Here is a 17176-nt window from a genome sequence, read left to right on the forward strand (position 1 = left end):
GTCAGTGTGTGGAGTATATGCTTGTATTGGCCTGTGAGGTCGGGGCTGTAAACTGTGTGTGTGTGTGTGTGTGTGTGTGTGTTTTAGGGGTTGATGTATGGTGTCTTCCTCAATCACCCTCTATCTTGTTTTTGTTTGTTTTTCTGAGAGAAGGCCTCCTTCGTAATTCTGGCTGTCTGAGAACTCACAGTGTAGACCAGGCTGGCCTTGAATTCCCAGTGATCCTCTTGGTTCAGCCTCTCCAGGGCTGGGATTAAAGGTGTGTGTCACCCACACCCTGGTTTCCACCTTGTTTTTAAGAGACAGGCTCTCTCACTGGACCTGGAACTGATCTCAGCCATACATATTAATTAGTGACTCCGGGAATCTGTCTCCACCCCGCGGGATGGCAATTACTTCTCCATGGGATCCTAACTCAGATGTTTTCATAGCATGCCCTTTGCCCTTTTCCTACTGAGCCATCTTCTCAGCCCTCATGACTTTTTCTTTTTGTTTTTTCTTTTTTTTGGTTTTTGTTTTTTGGTTTTTTGAGACAGGGTTTCTCTGTGTAGTCATGGCTGTCCTGGAACTCACTCTGTAGACCAGGCTGGCCTCGAACTCAGAAATCCGCCTGCCTCTGCTTCCCAAGAGCTGGGAATGATTTATTTTCAAAACATAAATCCAGATTCCATTTGGGATCCATTGTGTTAGAGACTTTGTGGTTGCTCTTAATATGCACCCTCTTATAAGCCATCTGGGAGACTGCAGGACATCTATGTAAATTTAGGGCCAGCTAGAAAATTTAGGCCCTAGGCCTCTTTCCAATCAGGAACTTCGGAACTGGTGCAATACTACAGTGAACGCCTGCAGCAACTCTTTATACTAAAAATTGTAAGAGAGTGGCAGGAGGCATCACACTCCAACAAAGTGGAAGGAACCTTACACGGTCCAATGCCGGGCAGGGTATGTGTGGGTGGGAACCTCTTGCCGCGCACGCGCACTCGCATTTAGGGTGGCCCGCGCACGCGCACAGGTCTACTCCCCGCGAAATGGAGCGGGTGTTGGCAGACGCGCTTCTAACGCAGAGTCGGGAACCCTGCACCTTGCTGGGCGCGCTGTGCGGCGGGGAGGCGAGTGTGGAGCGGGCAGAGACTCTCCGCCTGGTGCTGCAGCGGCTGGAGGAGCGCGGCGCCGGCTCGCTGGCCAAGGAGGCACATGAGGTGGCCAAGGGCCACCTGGTACCCTTACTGCACGCGTCCCAGGGCGGAGGGCCTGCGAGGTCCCGCGTGCTCCGAGCGGCGAGTGCGGCGCTGCGCTCGTGCGCGCGCCTGGCAGGTCCGGAGCTGGCGGTCACTTTGGCCGAAGACGCGCTGAGCGAACTGCCGAGCGCGCCGGCCGTGGAGCTTCTGGCCTCCGTGGCGCCGTGTCTGCGCGTGCCGGAGGATGCCCCGCTGCTGCGTCGCCTGGCGCACGCATCTGTGGAGCTGGCGCTGGCCGGGGACGCGCCTCCGGCCGTGGGAGCGCGCCTGCTGCCTGCGCTGGCAGAGAGCGCAGAACCGGCACTGCGGGCGGCGTGGGACGCGTTGAGCTCCGCGGAGCCCGGAGCTGAGAGCAGCACTGGGCCAGAGCTGCTGGTGCTGAGCGCACTGGCCGAGAAGCTGCTGCCCAACCGTGAGCGCCACGGGGATCTCGACGCCCGTCTCTGCAACCGCTTCTGGAGAACCGTACAGGCGGGGCTGGGCCGCGCGCAGGACGCGCTCACGCGCAAGCGCGCGCGCTACCTGCTGCAGAGAGCTGTACAGGTGTCTGCTGAGCTGGCGGTGGACTGCTCCTGCGGCCCTCAGGGCATAAAGGGTACCCTCTTGTCTCCCTTTAAAAAAAAAATTTTTGTGTGTGTGTGTGTGTGTGTGTGTGCGCGCGCGCGCTCGCCTGTGTAACTTTATGTGCACCACGTGCGTATGCTTGGGAGGACAACAAATCTTGAGTTGGGGTTAAAGACATTTGTGAATTACCTGATGTGCGTGCTGGGAACCAAACTCCAGTCCTCTAGAAGAGCATCAAGTGCTCGTAACCCCTGAACCATCTTTCCAGACTACTTACCTCTTTGCCCCAGCCGCACTCTGCTTTCCCAAACCAGCCTTCAAGGGGCGTCCACCTCATCCTGAGCGGATGTGGCACTTACATGTGGTACTCCTACACAGGCCTCCTTCTGCACTTTGGGAAGAGTGGACCCAGTGCAGGTTAAGATACTGCACACAAGGTAGCATGCTGTCTGTAAGGCCAAGCCTGCTCCACGCCTTTCCATTCTGATAGAAAAAAAGGTTGACATACATATCAAACTGAAAGAAAGGTGCTGTAACCCAAGTTAATGTTTGAAACTTGAGGTACAGAATTAAATATTATTCTCTTGGTATTCCTTTTAGGAATACTAGTGTTTTCTAAACATAACCCTTAAGTCATCGTGTGTGTGTGTGTATGTGTGCTGGACTGTGTACGGTGTGTGTGTGTGTGTGTGTGTGTGTATGCTGGACTGTGTGCATATGTGTGTATTGTATGGTGTGTGCACTGGACTATGTGTGTATGTGTGCTGGACTGTGTGTATGATGTGTGTGTGTGCATTGTGTGTGTGCTGGACTGTGTATGTCTACACACACACACAGAGGCCTGAAGTCAACAGAAGGTGTTTTCTTTGATCTTTCTCCATTTTATTTTTTGAGTCAGGGCATCTCTCTCTCTCTCTCTCTCTCTCTCTCTCTCTCTCTCTGAATCTGGAACTCAGGATTCAGCTGGACTCACTGGCCAGGGATCCTCTTCCTTTATCCCCATCCTCCTGCCTCAGCCACCTCAGCTGGGATTACAAGCACATGCCACTATGCCAGATATTTTACATGGGTGGTCTTTTATGTCTGGTGTGTTTTCATGTCTGTCATTTCCATTTGAACTTTTCATTATATTTGGTGTGTGTGTGCATGCTATGGCACCCTCCTAGGAATGCTCTTTCTACCATGTAGGTCCCAGGGATACAACCAGATTGTTAGTTTTGTTGGCAAGCACCATTTGAATTTAAAACACAAAACAGACACCTTTCATCTTTTGAGGTTCCCCCATTGGATGATCTGTTCTAAGCTGTTTACATTTTCTGTTACGTCCTTTGACGTAAGAGTTGTTCGCATGTCCAGTAACTGAATGTCGAGGCTTGGCTTTGCTTTCTCTTTTATCTTTGGGTCCTAGAGTCAGTTTCTTGTTTCTTATGACAAGTAGAGACTTAGTAAATATTTCTGCCCAGAGATGGGCCTTTATCTTCTGTTACGTTCTTAGCAGGTGGCTTCGAGTTGAGTGACCTGGTTTGTGGTTGAGCTGGTAGTGGGTTGCTGTGTCTTACTCTGGTATTCAGTCCTGGTGAACTTCAAGTTGCCTCCTGAAGAGCGTGAAGTCTGAAGAATCTGAAGTTTTCCTGATGTGTTTGGGGCTGCTGAGCCTCGACAGTGTATGTCTGTTGCTTAGTTTCTGATGGCTGTTTCTCCAGTGGCATCTTAGACCTGATGTCTGCGCTGGGGACTTTTCCTGCTGGCTCTGTGTCCTATCCAGGAACATGTAGCTTCTGTCTTGTTCCTAGAGAAAGGGTTGGAGCAGCCAAGTGTTCTCAGTGCCTGTTGCACTCACTGGTTGGAGAAAGATCTTGCACAGGCACACCACACCCCCCATCTGAAGCCCACACCAGCCAGCTTTGTCTTGGTGTGGATCCAGCAGGGATTAGTTGGTTTCTTCCCTTTCCCAAGCAGCAGATCCTAACAGTACATCTTCAGGAGAGGTTTTCTGTGCCTTCCAAGAGTTAGTTAACCTTTGCTTGCTACCAGGGCAGGGACAAGGGCATCTGCTTTGGCCCCTTTTCAGAGGTGGGTTCCAGGAACAGATGGAGATAGGTAGTTAGTTGTTCACCAGTTAATGTTCTGTAGGACAGGGGGATGGATAAGTCCTTCTGCCCCTCAGACCAAGACAGACTTATAGTATAGGCTGTGCTTCCAGGGTCTAACGTCTGCTTGAGTCTTCAAGATCAGCACCCAAGAAGCCCAGCTTCAGATCTCATTACAGATGGTTGTGAGCCACCATGTGGTTGCTGGGATTTGAACTCATGACCTCTGGAAGAGCAGAGCCATCTCACCAGCCTCTTTCTGAACTTTGGAATTGTGCTCTCTTATGGTCCCTGTATATTCACGGTCTTGTGGGTGATTCATCTTTCCTTTCTCAGCAGAAATGCTCTCTTGTGGCTTCCTGCTTTCAAAGCAGAGTTGCGACTGTAAACACCTTGATTTTTTTGTCCTGGGGGAGACATTTCCATCTTCATTTTAAAGGCACCCATCCATCCAGAAGCACTTTGAGAAGCTGGAGATTCTACTGTTGTTCTTGTGAAATTGAGATGATCCTGGATCCTGTTCAAGGATGGTCTGTGACTTCTCTATGGGGTACCTGGGGTTTAGGGCCCTGGCATCCTGGAACCTCCTTTTTATCCATGTGCTGGGTACTTGGTGCACCTACACAGCCTGGAAGTCAACAACCTTTGATTCTGGGAGGATTTCTTGAGTGGTTAGGTGGTTATTTCCTCCCTTGCTTTCTTCTTCTTCCTCTTTTCTTGACTTGGAACCTCCTGGACTTAACATCTGTCTGTCTTAGTTACTTTTCTATTACTGGGACAGACACCATGACCAAAAGCAACTTGTGAAGGAAAGGGTTTATTTCCGATTACAACTCACAGGTCACACATTCCACCACTGATCAGCGGGAACCTGGAGACAGGAACTGAAGCAGAGATAGTGGAGGGGTGCTGCTTATTGGCTTGCTCAGCCTGCTTTCTTAGACAATTAGGACCACCTGCTCAGGGTTGGCACCACCCACAGAGAGCTTAACCTTCCCACCTCAATCATGAGTCCGAAAAATGCCCCCCAAAGACTTGCCTACAGGCCAATCTGATAGAAGCAGTTTCTCAGTTGAGGGAGGCTTCCTTTTTTTCTGGGTGACTCTGGCTTGTATTGAGTTGACAAAACCCAGCCAACATACCTTTGAAACTTCTCCAGTAGATTTTCTAGAATGTTGACGTTTCCCTCACTCACTGATAAATTTTTTTGGTTTCCAGTCTTTTCTCTGCGTTTCTTGTTTCTATGATCAGATTTTAGTTTTCAGACTGCTTTGGGACAAGCCCTTTAATTTTACACGGCATCCTGCTCTGATATCTGTGATCAGACCCCTCCATGGCTCAGCACAGCTTGTAAGCTCCAGTCAGAAGCAGAGACTTGGCTGTCTAGGATTTCAGTGTTTTGGGAGGGTGGGGTTCAAGGTAAATCAAATCATTTCTTGGCTCTCCCTGTCAACTAAACTTTCTTTCTCCCCCCCAAAGTCAACTCAAAATTTCAAATTTTAAAATTTACTGCTTTGTTTGTTCCTACATTATTTTTGTTGTTGTTTCAGTTTTGTTCTGATTGGCCTCTGCAAAGTCCTTTATTTGTAGAGTCTAGGAGAGGAAAGTAATCCACAACAGTAATCTTAAGGAAACAAAGCAACAATATAGAAACAAAGCAAGGTTAGATAGGCATGGTGGTACATGCTTGTCATCCCAGGAGGGGCAGGAGGTTCTGGAGTTCCAAGTCACCTTCCATTATATACCAATTTCTGGTCTATCCTGGGAGATTTTGTCTTAAAACACTCTTAGCGCAAATAAACAAAGACAAAAATTTAAGCTCAGAGTAGCCAAAAAAAGCAAACAACAGCAAAAATGAACCAAAATTAAATTCAGAATTTCTTTCTGACTTTCCCAAGCTTTTGAAATCTGTTCCCTCCACGGTTGGATTAAGGTAAGAACTGTTGTTATGAAGGACTTAACCAAATAGCAAAAAGAAGGACTGATTTTTTTTCCCCCTCTTTTAAAATTCTGTTAGGTCCGAGCCTATTCTGGTGGTCTGAGAAGAAAAAAGACAAGCTTCTAAAGTTTTGGGAAAACTACATCTTGATCATGGAAGTTTTAGAAGGAAACCAGGTACATGCTCTCCTGTTTTAGTGAATCTGATAGCCCATGGGCCTTTCTCAGGCATTCACGGGAACACTGGTTTATGTAAGCATGGCCAAATCCTTTGCTTTCTGGCATAAATACAATTTAAGATAGCATGTAAGTTATTTCAGGAAATAAAAAAATGCTCCCAGTGGATTCATGTGATTGCTCAAAATTTAGTCTTGTTTAACTTCTCCAACTGTTACGTTGTAGGGGTGGCCCACCCATCCTGCTACCTAGTGTAGATAACTGGGCCCATCCCTGTACTTTTGGATTTAGTTCATCTGGAGGAAGGCCTGAGAGTGTGAGTTTCTAGGTGACAGCTTTACAGCTGTCCTGGTGTAGAGAGTTGTAGTCCGTAATGGTCCCTCTCAGTAAGAATCTCAATATGTAAGGGCCCCGTCTATAGGGTTCTTAGAGATTCCCATGGAAAAGAATCCCACTGTGTAAGGTTCTTCAGCTTTAAGAGTCTCCATCTGTAAGTTACCTGTGTGTAAGGGTTTCAGTGGGTGGTTCTCTGTCAGTAAGCTGCAGACCGTGAGTCAGCAAAGATGCTGAGTCATCAAGCTGTGGAGTCAGGTGAGGTGTAAATCTTCAGCACCACACCCCTCTCTGTGCTCGGTGTATAGAGATCCAGGATGGGAAACAGAATTCTTTAAAATTCAAATACACTTCTAGGATTGCTTTAGTCGGTTGACCCCGTAAGACTTTCCTTATTTATTTTAGAAACTTAGATTTAGAGTTTTTTTGAAATATGTGAGTCAGACTCTAGCTGAGTTGTCACAGCATGGTCTAAGGAGACTCAGGAGCTCTGAATCTGATCTGCTCCCACGTGTGGGACCCGGACAACAGCGGGAACTAGGGGCAAGCTTCTGTGCATTTCCCTGTTTTAGCCTTCCAGCCTTGCCTGTTGCCTGGGTAAGCTGAGGATCACAGGACCTGAGTTTGGATGTTCCCTGTGGAAATCTCCATGGTACCATAAATGGGGACTGGGCTGTGTTCCCAGCTTTGCCTGCTCAGTGTCATAGACGTGAACCGTGCTTTGATTCAGACCTGGGAGAAGCAGGCTCCTGACACCTGTTTATGTCAAGGTTACAAGAAAAGGTCTACAGTGATGTAAACAGGAACCTTCCCCCGAGGTTTCAAAGGCGTAATGTGTGATTTTTTCATGAGATTCTTTGCTTTTGTTTTTAGATACATGTCATAAAGCCAGTCTTACCAAAGCTAAACAGTCTGTTTGAATACGCAGTATCAGAGGAGAATGGTAACGATTACTTTTTGGTTCTGTTTATTTCCTTTAATAACATTAATAGTTCCGTGATCTTATAACTAACCAGTATTTATCGTCGAGCGCTTGGGAAAAACCTTTGAGCAGTGAGGAGGGAACAGGATCGTGTTGTCATGTCACCAGCAAATAGTATTGGCTTTTGGTGTTGTGGGTTCGCCCTGTGTTCACCCTGCACTCTCAACCTGTCGTCTTAGAACATAGCTTTAAATGACTGCAGAGATTTCAGTTATTTAAGTGTAATTAGGATTTTTAAAAAGCAGTTTGTTATAAAATTTCAAAAGATTTCCCTTCTTTATAGAACCTGGAGCCTTCAGGTCAAAGCAGATGCACACAGTAGGTGGCCTCCCTTGGTTAAAGCAGTTGCACATAGTAGGCAGCTTGCCTCAGTCAAAGCAGAAGCACACAGTGTGTGGCCTGCCTCAAGCACACAGTAGGCAGCCTGCTTTGGTCAAAGCAGATCCACACAGTAGGCAGCCTGCTTTGGTCAAAGCAGATACACACAGTAGGCAGCCTGCCTCAAGCACATAGTAGGCAGCCTGCCTCTGTCAAAGCAGAGGCACACAGTAGGCAGCCTGCCTTGGTCAAAGCAGATGCACACAGTACGCAGTCTGCCTTGGTCAAAGCAGATATACACAGTGGGCGGCCTGCCTTAGTCAAAGCAGATGTACACAGTGGGCTGCCTGCCTTAGTCAAAGCAGATGTACACTGTGGGTGGCCTGCCTTGGTCAAAGCAGAAGCACACAGTGGGGAGGCAGCCTTGTCTCCTGCATCATTGTATCCTGCTACTCCCTCTCCAGTAGCTCAGCATCCTTTCATTTCATCTGTAAATCTCAGTGTCTGTCCCAGTAGGTAAAGGGCTTGCGATCAAGCGATCAAGCGTGAGGACCAGAGTTTAGATCATCAGCACCAATGAAAAGGTCTTGAGGGTCTGGTTACCCACCTGTAATCCCAGCATTCCCGAGGCAGGCACAGGGGACCCCTGGGTGAGTTGGCTGGGTAGATAAGCCAAACCAGCAAGCTCTGGGCTCAGCAAGAGACCTTGCCTCCATAAATAAGGTGGGGAGGGATCAAGAAAGACACTTAGTGTCAACCTGTGGACTTTACACACCTGGTACCTCTATTGGAATTGTGGTGCCTATACACATGTTCTCCTACACACACACACACACACACACACACACACACAAAGTAAGAAATTGCTAATGCTTTCGTGGTAGAGCTGTATTTTTAATAATAGCCTTGAGAGTGTTGATAGATATGAGTGTATGCTTTTAACTGCTTCCCAGCCTTTTTGTCTTAATATACCTTTTAAATATATAATATTAAAATATGTAATAGGATGGACACACATCTATCTTTTGTTTATTAGACTGGCAGGGTTCGTTTTTTTTTTTCTTTTTTCTTAAGTATCTTGAAGTTCCTAGGAAGAGGACATTCAAGGCTATGACTTTAAATGTGTCTTGATCCCTTGGTCACCCCTGAGTCGGGAGGATGTTTGAGAAGATGCACAGCAAACCTGGAGCCTCCTAAAGTGTCTTTGTGAGATTAAATTTAGGCCAATGATACAGGCAAATGCAGGTCAGGGGCTTTCTACCCATAGGCGCTGGAAGGTGCCATGCCACGTGTTTACGCACGAGGACGAAGCCCGGTGTCTGGTGCCTGCCCTGGGTAATATCTCACTGATCGTTTGACCCCTTTGGAATTGGGCTTTATTCTGCCAAAGCCTGTGGCTGTTTTCTGACTCAGAGTTTTCACAGAGGAACCCCACTGTCTTTCTTGAATGCTTGCTTTTAAAATGATGCTCTCATTCCATGCTTTGCCCATAGCTCTTGGCAAACCAAACCAAGTAGCACTGACTGGTTTTGAAATTTACTATTGCCAGAGAGCGAAAGGCGTGTTGGGGTAGATTACCAACAAACAATAGGCAATGTAGTCATAGAATACCAGGGGATTAAAGAATGATGGTCTTTCTAACATAGTTAAATAAAGGCTATTTTAAGAATCAGAAACAGTGTATAGAGGTTACCCATTAACTCCATTCCTTTTTTCCCTTTAGATTTATTTTTATGTATGTGAATGCGTGTGTGTCCCTAGGTGATGTACCACACGCCTGCAGGCGCCCTCGGAGGCCAGAAGAAGGTAGTAGCTTTGCCGGTGCTAGAGTTACAAGTGGGTGTGAGCCTCCTAATGTAGGAGCTGAGACTCGAACCCCAGTACTCTGGGGGAGTGACATGCCCTCCTAACCACTGAGCTATCTATCCAGCTCCTCATTCTGTCTTTTATTGTGGACTCAGTTGTATTCACTTAAGAGTCAGTGTCAGTGTGTGCAAGCATGGGCGTGGAGTGAGAGAGGGAAACAGTATTGTCTACTTTATATATATATATATATATATATATATATATATATATATATATATTTTTTTTTTTTTTCATGAGACAGTTTTGGCTCTAGGTCTTATGAAGAGAAAAGAGAAGGAACCAAAAGGAGTTCATGTGAAGGGGAGGTTAGGCCTGACATAGGGGTGACATATGACGTCAGAGTTAGGAGCTGGCCAGCCCTGTGCTGGGAGCTCTGTGAGGGTGGTGGGGATTCTGAGAAATTGGGTCTGAAGAGGCAGGAAAGCCAGTGTGGCCAGTGTCCATCTGTGCCTTGTTCAGAGTTTCAGAATGATGGGAAGCTATTCAATGGTTTTCTGTGTGTGTGTGTGTGTGTGTGTGTGTGTGTGTGTGTGTGTGTGTGACAGTTTTAGATTCATGTATGAAATGGCCTCAAGTGGGGTGAGGGGAGGTTGCACTGAACCACCCCGATCCAAAGTCCCATCTGTACACATAGGGTAGTGCTTTCTTGAGTACTGTGCTGGCTGTAGCAGCTGGTTGCATCCAGAATGCTGAACACCAAAGTGACTAAGTTCCACAGGCTCTGGGTGTGTCGTTAACAAGCTCACTGCCACAGTGCTCTCATGATGTTAGTGCGGCCCTCTCACACACGTATTTGCTTATCAGCCTACAGTCTCCATGGCAGAGATCTAAAGCTAGAATCGTATGTCAGCGTCGGGTACTTGTTCCCACAGGCTGCTGGCTCTTCCATCCTTCCTGGCACATGTGCGTCTATAAAAGAATGTTCGAAGGCGAGAATAAAATTCTGGCCAAAGAAGGCGTGATTCACTTCTTGGAGCTGTATGAAGGGAAGTCGCTTCCTTATTCTCCGGAACTCTCAGAGGTAATGGCTTCTCCGCCCCTTCCAATCCTTACCTTCATCAGAACGTAGGAGGTAAAGGCATGCCTCTGTCACATGCATCAGAACATAGGAGGAAAACCCTGCTAATTAAGGTCGAAGTCCCATGACTGATAGCCTCTGATCTCCGAGCAATATGGGAGACTCCCTTCATTAGAGGGGCTTCTCCTTTTCTGATCTTGTCTGGAGAACTCTAAGCCCACACATATACCTCTACCCGAGGAATGTCACATACCTCAATTAGATTATAGGACCAATTTCCTTTCTCCTGACAAAACCTGTTCAGCCAGCACCTGAGATTCCTAAAATGCTTTCCCGTGCTAAGGAGGCATTCCAGCTACCCCCAGCCCCCGGCCACTGACCTTGCCCATCCTGGATGTTCCAACCTTCAGTCCCCCAAAACTTTATAAGCCTTCGGTCACCCTAAATGAAGTTGATCTGCCTCCTGATAGCTAGTCCTGGTGTGGTCATTCACTGTACATAGTCACAGGGCTTCCGAATCCCATGTTGAGGTGGATCATACGAGGGCGGGGAGACCCTCACGCTACGGATCACAGTTGTGTGCCCTTTGCCATCTTTTATCTGAGCTCTGTTTATCTCTGCCTCTGCCCATCAGCAGCCTCACACAGTGAGACCATGCTAGTTCAGTCTATGCAGCTGAGCCCTGTGGCTTCCTCCCCTTAGAGCCGATAGCTCGCCTTGGGTTAGGGTCTCCTCCACCAACCTACCTTTCCTGTCTGAACTCCATAGTACAGCACCTGAGATGCATTCCGACCCCCTGCACTTCAGGTAAACTGAGGCTTTTGACCAGTGCCTAGGAGTATTTGAGGAGAATGTTAATACCCTCACTTCTCAGCACAGTCCATCTGATCAATCTGTCTGTCCGTCTGTCTGTCAGTCTTCTCTTGAGGAATCTTTGTTTCCTCATCACTATCTGCATTCCCTACCTAGTTCCTCCTTCAAGCTTCTTGGTCCCTGATCCACCCCCAGGGCTCTGGAGGTTGTTATCAGGTGGCTGCATTCTGTCTGTCCCCACAGGACCCTCCTCGAATTAACCTGTTCTGCTCCCCAGATCTCCTGAATCCCTGTATAGAGCAAATGCAGGCCCTCCCCTCTCGCTGCAGCTGGAAATTTATGACAGTTCCCTGACTTTTCCCTTTTAGTTTGTTACTGGCCCACTGATGGATGCCCTCTCAGAGAGCTGCCTCTACAGCAGGTAAGCACCGTTGTGCTGTGTGTTGTTGCTGTGGGGCTCGGGATCAAGCCCAGTGCTTTGTGCATGCTAGGCCATTGGCACACCATGGATGATGGCCCCAGCCCAAAGGTCGATCTCTTCCCTAGCAGCAGTGCTGTGCATCGAAGCACACACTTGGTGCCGTGAACCGAACCTCACCATAACATAAAATACTTTTTTTATTTTAGCTTTTTAATCTTGACTTAGTTTCACAGTTTTCTAGAAGAGTTTGGGGCTAGTACTGTATCATTAGCACATGCTAATGTCCAACGGAATTTTCTTAGTTGTCTCCTCTTTGTGTGTGTGTGTGTGTGTGTGCGTGCTAAAAGGACTTACCCTCCTGTATTATCTGTCTGTCCCTCCCTCCTTCTTTCTCTCTCTGTTCTCTCCTCTCTTCTTCTTTCTATTTTGTCTTCCTTCTCTCTCTTTTCTATCCTTCCTTTCTTCCCCCTTCTTCCCTTCTTCCTCTTTATCACTCCCTTCCTCCCTTCCTCTCTCCCTCCCTCCCTCTCTTCCTTCCTTCCTTCCACCTTCCCTCTATCTCTCATTCTCTCTCTCCTTCATTCCTTCCCGCCCTTCCTCCCACTCTCCCTGGTTCCCTCCCTTCTTTTCTTCCCTCTTTTCTTCCTCTCTGTCCCTCCTTCCTCTCAGTCCCTCCCCTTCTCCCCTCTCTTTCCTTCCCTCCTTCCTTCTGTATTAAGAACCTGAGTTCATACAGTATGTCTGCTGTCAGCCCTACTCCCCATAGCCCGTCCTAACATTTTCCTTTCTGTATCTGACAGTGACCGCCATGGCTCACAGAGATCTGCTGGTTCACCACTCTCACCCTTGGAAATGGTTAGCCGGCAGAAGTGCATTAGTTTTGTATCTTAGCCTGGTTTGGAGAGTTATCTATACCCTTAAATTGCCTTTTCAGATCTCCCCCGCTTTTAGAATTATGTTGGCTTTCTGATTCTGGTCACTAAATTCACAGCTCCAAGTAAATTTCACTTAGGGTGCCTCTAAAAAATAAAACCATTCCATTCCCTACCCTTCTCTTTAAAAATGCTACCATCAGACCAACTTAAAGGAATATATTGATTCCTAGTGTCTGATGAGTAAATACTGAAAACATAAAATGAGTTGATTTGGCGGAGTTTTGAGTGGCCGGTGAGTCACGTTGCCCCGTATTCTGAATCTGTGATCTATGCTTTCGGGAGAGTTGGTGCGTAACATTTATCACCGTACCTTCTGGTTCTCTGTTGTGTTCAGTTAGCTGATAATGCACAGGCAAAAACCACCATGGCCTAGTCTGTGTTCATGATTAAACACTTCAGATGCCTGTCACCTCTAATATTGTCTCCACTGTGAATGCTCTGTTACTTTAGACCGGAAGATGGGAAGTCACTCAATTACATGTTGGAAATGATAAAGTGCAGTTTAAATTGATCTTTTTTTTTTTTTTTAATGACCCGAGACTGATGTGTGAGGCGGAGGGAAGGGGGAGTATCGTCATCATCAAAGGCCGTCACAGCCCTTCAATCTAACGGTCTGGAGTCCTGCTCGTTCTATGAGAACATCCAGATGTCTCTATGTTCAAAGAATCTCCAAATATTACTGGAAAATGATATTGCAGGTTCAGGGAGAGAAGAACCGTCCAGTTATTTTATGGCTGAGGGCCAGGATCATGTTGCATTCAGACTAATGCCCGAATGCATGCTTGCGAATGGATTTTTTTTTTTTTAGATCAATTTTTATTTTATGTATATGAGTACACTGTCGATGTCTTCGCACCAGAAGAGGGCACTGGATCGTATTACAGATGGTTGTGAGCCACCATGTGGTTGCTGGGAATTGAACTCAGGACCTCTGGAAGAGCAACTGGTACTCTTAACCGTTGAGCCATCTCTCCAGCCCCCTTGTGAATGGATTTTAAGTTCATGTTTTTCTCCCTCTCTCTTTGTCCGCAGGTCTCCAGGACAGCCATTGGGAAGTGACTCTCCCCTGGGATTAAAGCTGCAGAAGTTTCTAGTCGCTTACACTTCCCTTCTTCCAGAAGAAACAAAAAGTATGTCAATAGAGATTTGAATTTACGTTTTAACGTTTAGCATGTTTTGGTACAGGCGCCAAGTAACGTGTAACAGTATGATCAGTGCCATACAGGTGTCTGTGGCACAGCAATGACCTTGCAGTCTGTCTACTGTCTTCTCTGCAAACATCAGCAAACAGGGTTGAACAAAGAACTAGGAAAAGAGTTGCACAGTACCCTGCCCATGCTGCGTTATCCTTTTCAGCAGAAAGACTTAGCTTTGTAGCTAAGGAGTGTGCGTAACCCTATGTCATAGAATCAGCCTGCTTCCCTGGGTTGGGGGTCGCTTTTCTTTTCTTTGAGCCAAGTTTGGAAGTGGGCATAAACCCCTCAGACTCTTGGTACCAGGTGGCAGAGGGCTTATTCCTCTGGAGTTGTACTGCCACACTGGCCTTTGTACCCTAAGTATGGATTTTTTTTTCTCTTATATTTAATCTACAAATGGTTTGACAAGATGACCAGTGATGTCATCTATGCAAATGAGGTAAATGAGGCCTCGAACTCAGAGATCCACCTGCCTCTGCCTCCTCCTGAAAGCTGGGATCAAAGATGTGCTTCACCCACCATACATGGCTGCTTCTAGGATTTCTTAATGAAAAAAAAACAGTGCTATGAACAGAGGAGATGGAGAAAGCACCCACCCCTTGTATCTCAGAAAAGGACATCAACCATGGAATGAGACCCAAGAGAGGCATGAAATGGCCTTCCAGTGTGCCTAGGAGCCAGGGGCTGCCCTGGCAGTGATTCTGGCCCAGTCTTGAGCAGCTCAGAAAAGTGGTCCCCAGAAGCTAAAGCTTTACCTTTGACTGGGTGTGGTTGTTCATGCCTGTAATCTTAGTACAGGGGAGGTTGAGGCAGAAGAATTGCCATGAATTCAACCTTTCTAGACTACTTAGAGGGACCCTTTCTCAAAAACAAACTGAAGAAACACCTCTTTGTCTCCAATTAAAAAAAGAAACCCACAATTTCCTGATTATCAGATTTTCCATGGCACAGTGGAATCTGTCCTACTAAATAGGAATGAAATTGCAATAATTTTAAAAATAGCGCTGTTGAAATTTAATTTACAGCCCTCAAGTCTCCCTTTCCACTGTTTACACTGTTCAGATCATTGGTGTTTGTTATACTTAAAATTGTACAACTATCCCACTGTCTGTTTCCAAAAATACTTCCTTATCTCCAGAGGGGACCCCATGCCCTGAGCTGGTCCTCACATACCAGATTCTCATAGCCTCTGCTGTGCATCTGTCTCTCAGCCTGTGCGTCTGTCTCACTCAAGCATGTCTGTCTCCCTGCTGCAAATCTGTCTCTCTGATGCATGTCTGTCTTACTGAGACATGTCTGTCTCTCTGCTGCTGTGAGTCTGTCTCTCTGCTGCTACGAGTCAGTCTCTCTACTGCATGTCTGTCTCAGTGAAGCATGTCCGTCTCCCTGCTGCATATCTGTCTCCCTGCTGTATGTCTGTCTCTCTGGAGTCAGCCTTTCTACTGCATGTCTGTCTCAGTGAAGCATGTCTGTCTCCCTGCTGTATGTATTCCATGGGTTTCATGCAGGGAACTGAGTACTTCTGTCTCAGGGCCGGCCTCTTCATCGAGTGGGTTTGTGCAGCAGGAGCTTTATTTCTGTGGCTGAGTCAAACTCCATCCTCACCCCATGGTGGGCTGTTCCCAGTTTTTTTTTTTTTTTTTAAATCCATCCATCTGTTTGTCCACTGCTCAGCTGGGGTCTGCCTTCTCTTTTCACTGTGGTGAATGGTGCCGCTGAAAATGTAAATGGTTTTGCACACACCTGTGTTGAGTTCTAGTCACACAGCTAGAGGTGGGATTTCAGGGTCACATTCCCACGCCACACTGACTGTGCCCTTCCACATCCCCACCAGCAGTGTGAGGAGTCTACTTTATACACATCCTCCCAACATGTCCATATTGTTTTGGTTTTAGCCATCCTAGTGGGTCTGAGGTGCTGTCTCACTGACATTTGTTTATATTTCCTTATTGACTAAGGAAGACAAGGACTTTTCCATGTGCTCACGGCGGAGGTAACGGTTTCAAACCATTTCTTCCAGGTCATTTCCTGTTAAGGTTCATTCAGAGGATGGCAGACAGACACTGGTGTGCAGTGCCGGTTTTGTTCCTCTCCAGGGCTTTGGCAAGTGTGCCCAGCTGTAAGGCCCTGGGTGGAGAAGGGCTTCTCGCCCTCAGGTAATTTACTCACGGTGTGTTCATTTGCTTGCTACGTAATGCGTGTGAGAAAAACTGACATGTTTTATTCATATAATTGAATTAATTGAATGTATTTGTTTGGTGAATTACAAACTTAAATATATTCCATAACATAACATGGACTTGGGTTTTGACCACTTGAGGTTGGGTCTTTTTTTTTAAAATTGTATTGATAAGTAGGAAAATTTAAGGACAAATATCAAATCATGATATTGATTAGAAAGTATTTAAATATACATGAAATTCTTACTTTAAAAGCATTTTAAAGTAAGTCCTTTACTGTATGTCCGTTTGTTTGGTTGGTTTGTTTTCTTTCTTTTTCTTTGAGACAGATTCTCACTGTGTAGCCCAGGCTGAGATTCTCACTGTGTAGCCCAGGCTGGCTTTTGATTCACACCAATCCTCCAGTCTCACTTTCCCTTCTGCTGAGATTACAGGCATGAGGTACCATGCCCAGTCTGTCCTTATCCTTAAAAGAGATTTCATGTTAGAATTGAATGGTGTCTGGGTGTGGTGGCTCACACTTGTAATCCAGGACTTAAGAAAACAATGGAAGGGAAACACAAGCCTGGGGCTAGTCTGGGCTAGAAGTTATGATCAGTTTGGATTTGCATTGTAAGATTTTGTCTCAAATTAAAAAGAAAAACAAAAATTATGTTCTGTGTAAGACCATGGTGGGTAACTGGCTCTGCAGTTCTTCTGGTGCTGGCCACTCCTGGTGCTGGTCACTCCTGGAGATGGTCACTCCTAGTGACAGCCACCTCTGGTGATGGCCATTCCTGGTGAAGACTACTACTGGTGACCACCACTCCTGGTGATGGTCATTTTGTATGTAGTAAGTTGTAGGCTGTGTAAGTCAGTGATAGGGAGTGGTCAGACTTCTCCCGGCACCTACCGGTGTCCTTGTTTTGAACCAGGGATGTTCTCCAGTGCACCATGATCACACACCAGATCCTCCTGAGGGGAGCAGCCCAGTGTTATCTTCTTCAGACAGCCATGCGTCTGGTGGATGTGGTGAGTGTGCCTGTCCATTCAGACTTACAAGTGCCTGTGCACATGAGTCCAGACTGCACACAAGTCTAGCGCCTGTGCACACAAGTCCAGTCTGTG

At 46.8% G+C, this 17176-nt stretch overlaps 1 protein-coding gene across 1 annotated transcript in view; it reads left to right on the plus strand.

Moving 5' to 3' along the window:
- Nucleotides 1-1028: 1028 nt before the first annotated feature.
- The window catches only part of Tarbp1 (TAR (HIV-1) RNA binding protein 1), a 49241-nt gene continuing 33093 nt past the window's right edge, over nt 1029-17176 (plus strand). The window contains exons 1-8 of the mRNA XM_028767726.1: nt 1029-1833; nt 5910-6007; nt 7214-7283; nt 10379-10527; nt 11706-11758; nt 13726-13823; nt 15910-16045; nt 16984-17080. Of these exons, the coding sequence (XP_028623559.1) occupies nt 1029-1833; nt 5910-6007; nt 7214-7283; nt 10379-10527; nt 11706-11758; nt 13726-13823; nt 15910-16045; nt 16984-17080 (1506 nt within the window). The remainder of the gene's footprint in view (nt 1834-5909; nt 6008-7213; nt 7284-10378; nt 10528-11705; nt 11759-13725; nt 13824-15909; nt 16046-16983; nt 17081-17176) is intronic.

The sequence above is a fragment of the Grammomys surdaster genome, unplaced genomic scaffold (assembly GCF_004785775.1).
Source record: "Grammomys surdaster isolate TR1022 unplaced genomic scaffold, NIH_TR_1.0 181, whole genome shotgun sequence".
Classification (NCBI taxonomy): Eukaryota; Metazoa; Chordata; class Mammalia; order Rodentia; family Muridae; genus Grammomys; species Grammomys surdaster.